The sequence below is a fragment of the Canis lupus genome, chromosome 18 (genome assembly GCF_003254725.2).
Source record: "Canis lupus dingo isolate Sandy chromosome 18, ASM325472v2, whole genome shotgun sequence".
In the NCBI taxonomy this organism is placed as follows: Eukaryota; Metazoa; Chordata; class Mammalia; order Carnivora; family Canidae; genus Canis; species Canis lupus.
Window position 1 is genome coordinate 38273851 of NC_064260.1, and position 6995 is coordinate 38280845.

A 6995-nucleotide genomic window follows, 5' to 3' on the forward strand; every position below is an offset into this window, starting at 1 on the left:
AAAGCATAAGATACCTAGGAATAAACCTAACCAAAGATGTAAAGGATCTATACCCTCAAAACTATAGAACACTTCTGAAAGAAATTGAGGAAGACACAAAGAGATGGAAAAATATTCCATGCTCATGGATTGGCAGAATTAATATTGTGAAAATGTCAATGTTACCCAGGGCAATATACACGTTTAATGCAATCCCTATCAAAATACCATGGACTTTCTTCAGAGAGTTAGAACAAATTATTTTAAGATTTGTGTGGAATCAGAAAAGACCCCGAATAGCCAGGGGAATTTTAAAAAAGAAAACCATATCTGGGGGCATCACAATGCCAGATTTCAGGTTGTACTACAAAGCTGTGGTCATCAAGACAGTGTGGTACTGGCACAAAAACAGACACATAGATCAGTGGAACAGAATAGAGAATCCAGAAGTGGACCCTGAACTTTATGGGCAACTAATATTCGATAAAGGAGGAAAGACTATCCATTGGAAGAAAGACAGTCTCTTCAATAAATGGTGCTGGGAAAATTGGACATCCACATGCAGAAGAATGAAACTAGACCACTCTCTTTCACCATACACAAAGATAAACTCAAAATGGATGAAAGATCTAAATGTGAGACAAGAGTCCATCAAAATCCTAGAGAAGAACACAGGCAACACCCTTTTTGAACTCGGCCATAGTAACTTCTTGCAAGATACATCCACGAAGGCAAAAGAAACAAAAGCAAAAATGAACTATTGGGACTTCATCAAGATAAGAAGCTTTTGCACAGCAAAGGATACAGTCAACAAAACTCAAAGACAACCTACAGAATGGGAGAAGATATTTGCAAATGACATATCAGACAAAGGGCTAGTTTCCAAGATCTATAAAGAACTTCTTAAACTCAACACCAAAGAAACAAACAATCCAATCATGAAATGGGCAAAAGACATGAAGAGAAATCTCACAGAGGAAGACATAGACATGGCCAACATGCATATGAGAAAATGCTCTGCATCACTTGCCATCAGGGAAATACAAATCAAAACCACAATGAGATACCACCTCACACCAGTGAGAATGGGGAAAATTAACAAGGCAGGAAACAACAAATGTTGGAGAGGATGCGGAGAAAAGGGAACCCTCTTACACTGTTGGTGGGAATGTGAACTGGTGCAGCCACTCTGGAAAACTGTGTGGAGGTTCCTCAAACAGTTAAAAATATACCTGCCCTACGACCCAGCAATTGCACTGTTGGGGATTTACCCCAAAGATACAAATGCAATGAAACGCCGGGACACCTGCACCCCGATGTTTCTAGCAGCAATGGCCACGATAGCCAAACTGTGGAAGGAGCCTCGGTGTCCAACGAAAGATGAATGGATAAAGAAGATGTGGTTTATGTATACAATGGAATATTACTCAGCTATTAGAAATGACAAATACCCACCATTTGCTTCAACGTGGATGGAACTGGAGGGTATTATGCTGAGTGAAGTAAGTCAGTCGGAGAAGGACAAACATTATATGTTCTCATTCATTTGGGGAATATAAATAATAGTGAAAGGGAAAATAAGGGAAGGTAGAAGAAATGTGTGGGAAATATCAGAAAGGGAGACAGAACGTAAAGACTGCTAACTCTGGGAAACGAACTAGGGGTGGTAGAAGGGGAGGAGGGCGGGGGGTGGGAGTGAATGGGTGACGGGCACTGGGTGTTATTCTGTATGTTAGTAAATTGAACACCAATAAAAAAAATAAATAAAAAATAAATAAAATAAAATAAAATAAAATTTCTAAAGATAAAAAAAAAAGAAAATCGAATTCCAATAAAAAAATATACAAACAAGGGGATCCCGGGGTGGCGCAGCGGTTTAGCGCCTGTCTTTGGCCCAGGGCGCGATCCTGGAGACCCGGGATCGAATCCCACATCGGGCTCCCAGTGCATGGAGCCTGCTCCTCCCTCTGCCTGTGTCTCTGCCTCTCTCTCTCTCTGTGTGACTATCATAAATAAATAAAAAAAAAAAAAAAAAAAAATTAAAAAAATATACAAACAAAAAAACAAAAACAAAAACAAAAAGGCTATCCATTCATTCTTTCTTTCATCAACTATAAGTTTGTCCAAATTTTGTGCCCAGTTTCATGTCTGATGCATACTAGCCATTCCAAAAATACTGAAACAAAATCCTCTATTAGGGACACCTGGGTGGGTTATTGGTTGAGTGTCAGGCTCAGATTCCTGGGACTGAGTCCCACATCGAGCTCCTTGCATGGAGCCTGCTTCTCCTCCCTCTGCTTATGTCTCTGCCTCTCTCTGTGTGTCTTTCATGAATAAATAAAATAAAATCTTTAAAAAGTATATTTAGCCATCAAAACTTCCAGTTTAAAATAAGTCACCAGGATGTAATGTATTGCATAAGGAATATAGTCATTAACATTGTTCTAGCTTTTTGTTTAGTGACTGATGAAAACTAAACCAATAGGGTGATCATTTCATAATGTATAAAAATATTGAATCAGCATGCTGTACACCTGAAACTAATATAACATTGTGTCCATTATAATGCAAAAACAAAGCCAGAAGCTAATTAATCAATTAATTAAAAAGAAAAATTTTCACTATCTATACTTACACATAACTATGCACCTCACCAGCACTCCAGATTCTGGTAGGTAGGTCTTTTTCAAAGGGAGTGATTGTTTTGTAATGTAAATAATCACACTCACAAAGGCCTCTTTTATTCAGCTTCTTTTTTCTTTTTTTATTGAAGTACATTGACATATTGTATTATCAGTTTAGTTTCTCGTATCAGATTTTATTAAAGCAAGATTCACTTTCCGTATATAGGATCCTTTCCAAAAGTATGCCTCTGAGTTTTTACCATTTTAAGTAATTGATCTTCAACAATCTCAAAATTGTAAGTTTCATTGATACTTCCCATAGAGTTGTTCTTAGAGTCAAAATCCAGAAAGCATTCTGTGTGTTTGAACTTGAGTTCTTTCTAGAATCATAAATGAGAATGACACGACTTGGTATGATAGTGAATCTTTTCCATCAACCTCACTGGGCTAAGGGATGCTCAAATAGTCATTAAAATGTTATTTTGGGGTGTTTACAAGGATTTTTCTGAAGACTGAATAAGTAGACTGAAAAGAGAAGATTGTTCTCACCAATACAAGTGAACATCATCTAGTCCATTGAGGGCCTAGATGAACCAAAAGGAGCAGGAAGGGAGAATTTGCTCTCTTGACTGGTGCTTTGACATCCATCTTCTCCTGCCCTTGAACATTTGTGCCCCTGATTCTTAGGCCTTGGTGTCAGACTTACCCCCATAGGTTCCTCTGGTCCTCAAACCTTCAGGCTCAGACTGAATCACACCACTGATTTTCTCAGTTCTCCAGCTTGAAGATGACAGATCATGGGACTTCTCAGCCTTCATATCATGTGAGCCAACACCTATAATCTTTCAGTCTATCTAAATAGATAGATAGTTATACCACTATAATGATAGATAGATAGATGGATAGATAGATAGATAGATAGATAGATAGATAGATAGATAGATAGAGATCTTATTGGTTCTGTTTCTCTGGAGAACGCTTATATACCCATTATGTTTTGCTTTGTTTCCATCAGCCAGAAACCTAAAAGTCAAATGCATTTTGTGTTCAAATCTACTCAAGTCAGGTGTCTGAAAGTTCTACTCTTATTTCATTCACATGAATTCTTATTTTTGATCCTGAAAGGTTCTCATTTTGGCACTGTTTATGCATCTTGCCATCATCCAAAAGCATATAAAGCACATATATAATATTCAATAAATTATATATAGTATTCAACAAATGAAATGACTTTCAAAATGTGGTTTTGTGTCCTCTCTCCTGACCATTACAAGTGCAACAGCTAAGACACTGAGTGGGGCAGGGGGTGTAGAGACCATGATGCTATGGGTACCATCATGTAATCCGCTCATTCTTGGCCAGGTGAGAAACACTATCACAGAAAATCTGTCCTTCCCCAACTCAATCAAGCCCAGCATTTTCCTCTTCCATGTACTGTAGTTGCTGGAATGCACATTCAAATGGTGATTATAAATGTCTTTAAGAGTACAACTATCTAAGCGTAGGGAATGACTTGAATTATAATTGCCTTTGAAGCCTTACTTCAAGTGCGCTGACATCGTCATACAGATCTTCTTAAATGCATTTTCAAAGCACGGTTTGGTGAAGAGGACAGATGGGTCTATGTTTCAAATAAGACCATGTAGCTACAAAGAAAATAAGTTCATGGATCACATGGAAAATCACCTGTGATTGTGGGGACTTTGTAATGAAAACTGCTGACTGTCTGCCAAAATTTCTTCTCTCCTTTTTCTCCACAATCATCAAATTGGGGGTCGGTACCTGGCCACCTTGCTATGGATTATTTTTAGCAATTATATAGGACTTATGGCTAGCTTCTTACCAAGAGAACTGAGCAGAAATGATGGTTTCTACATCTAGTGGAGAAACTTTAAGAGGTGAGGTTTGTTTCCTCCATAATCTACCCTCACCCTTCTTGCCCCCCTGAAACGCTTTATTGACCATGTAAATAACAAAAAGGCCTTAGATTGGGGATTGGCAAGCGGTCTCTATCACAACTACTCAACTCTGTCATTGTAGCACAAAAGGAGCCATAAACAACATATATGATGTTATTGTATTCTAGTATAATTTGATTTATGAACACTGAAATTTTAATTTTATAAAATGATATGTCACGAAATATTATTCTACTTTTGATTTGTTTACAATCATTTAAAAGTATAAAAGCCATTTTTAGCTCAAAACTCATAAAAAAAGAAGTGCTGAGTTGAATTTGGCCCATAGCCCTTCACTTATCAACATCCTAAGGAATGTGGACTCTATGGATGGACAGAAACTGGGTCTTTGAATGCCTGTTGAACAGAGCCACTTACCAACCTGGAACACTCCCCTTGAACTCATGCAAAAAAGAGGAAATCTGTCTTTAAGCTGCATTAGAGTTAAGTGTCTCTTGTGATAACAGATTAACAATTTACTTTAACTAACACGTAATCCATAACTCCTGACTAGCTAGGTTACTGCTCTGTCCCATAGTCCTCACCACTTTCCTTCTGAAAATCCAGACAAGAAAACTAGGGCCCCACCTGCCTCCTCACTGACCTTTCCAAGACCTGAGGGAAAAGGCTCGGCCCAGAGCTCCCTTCACCTCCTTGTTCCGAAGACTGTAGATGAGGGGGTTGAGCATTGGTGTGACAATGGAGTAGAAGACAGACACTACCTTGTTGAAGTTGATGGAGGAGGCCACTTTGGTCCGGACATACATAAAGAAAAGAGTGCCATAGAAGAGGCTCACCACTGTCAGGTGAGCTGCACAAGTGGAGAAAGCCTTTCTGCGCTCAGCAGCCGAACGGATGTGCAGCAACGTCCAGACGATGTTGCCATAGGACACAGAAATGACTGTAGAGGAGACCAGGAGCACCATCAGAGAGACTAGGAAGTCTGTGGTCTCCTTCAGGGTGACATCTGAGCAGGACAAGGCTAGCAGTGGTGAGACATCACAGAAGAAGTGGTCGATGACATTGGGACCACAAAATGTCAGCTGGGACATGAGGTAGATAGGCAAAACAGGTGTGAGGAGGCCCACCAGCCAACAAGCAGCTGCCAGACGGATGCAGGTGCCCCACGACACCAAGGCCCCATATCGAAGAGGCATACAAATGGCCACATAGCGGTCATAGGCCATGGCAGCCAGTAGAAAACACTCAGTTGCCCCCAGGAAGGTAAAGATGAAGAGTTGGGATAGACAGCCAGTGTAGGAGATATTCTTGCCCCCATCTACCCCAATAAAACCAGCCAGCATCTTAGGCACCGTCACTGAAGTGTACCAAATTTCAAGGCAGGACAAGTGTGTCAGGAAGAAATACATGGGTCTGTGTAGCCGATGGTTCAAAGCCACCACCAAGATGATGGCCAAGTTCTCCACCAAGGTGAACAGGTACATGGTGAGAAAGACTGTAAAGAAGAGAAGGCGTGCTTCATGCACCCCAGCAAAGCCCACCATGACAAACTCTGTTACATGGGTCCAGTTTTGGGCATATGGCTGCATGGGTGTGAGCAAGAGTCAGGACACTCATAGCCTCATAGATGAAGACAATTCAAAGAGAATCAGTAAGGATGGTGCACAGAGACATCTTTCATTTTGGAAGAGGAAAACAAAGTCAAGACACTTTTCCTGCCCTCGAAGAATATGCAGTCCGTGAGGAGCTCCAGAAAACAGACAACTTCAGTACAAAATTTCAAGTGCTGGATATGGATGGAGGTATCATGGGAGGATATAGCAGGGAAGCTTCCCTAGTCTGGAGGAATCAGAGAACACTTCCTAAAGGAAGTGTTGTCTCAACTGGAACCTGGAAGATAAGGATAAGCAACTGAGATAAAAGAGAAGAGAGCCCAGCAAGTCTAACATCTCAGAGACCAGAGAGAACACCATGCATTTGGAAAACTTTAAGTAGATACAGGTTACCATGGAAGTTAAAAGCTTGGCTTTCTGATCAAGCCTACCTACCTGGCTTTTTTTTTTTTTTTAGATTTTATTTATTTATTCATGAGAGACACAGAGAGAGGCAGAGACATAGGCAGAGGGAGGAGAAGCAAGCTCCATGCAAGGAGCTCGACATGGGACTCGATCCCAGGACTCCAGGATCACGCTCTGGGCCAAAGGCAGGCACCAAACTGCTGAGCCACCCAGGCACCCCAACCTGGCTTTAAATACAAAAGAATTTAACTAATAGACCAGTGAAAATTTTTTTAAAGGTTTTATTTATTTATTCATGAGAGACCAGAGAGAGGCAGAGACATAGGAAAAGGAAGAAGCAGGTTCCATGCAGGGAGCCTGATGTGGGACTCGATCCCAGGACCCCAGGATCACTCCCTGACCCAAAGGCAGACGCCCAACCACTGAGCCACCCAGGTGCCCCAACTAGTGAAATT

At 40.7% G+C, this 6995-nt stretch overlaps 1 protein-coding gene across 1 annotated transcript; it reads right to left on the minus strand.

Annotated features, from left to right (window-relative positions):
• Positions 1-5157: 5157 nt before the first annotated feature.
• LOC112663388 (olfactory receptor 6Q1) lies at positions 5158-6111 on the minus strand. Its single transcript, XM_025452283.3, has one exon. It carries the CDS (start codon positions 6109-6111, stop codon positions 5158-5160), a length of 954 nt encoding a protein of 317 aa, XP_025308068.3.
• Between the last annotated feature and the right edge of the window lie 884 nt (positions 6112-6995).

What these genes read in the sequence shown, in the direction of transcription:
- LOC112663388 (XM_025452283.3), bottom strand. Translation starts at nt 6,111, where the DNA reads ATGCAGCCATATGCCCAAAACTGGACCCATGTAACAGAGTTTGTCATG.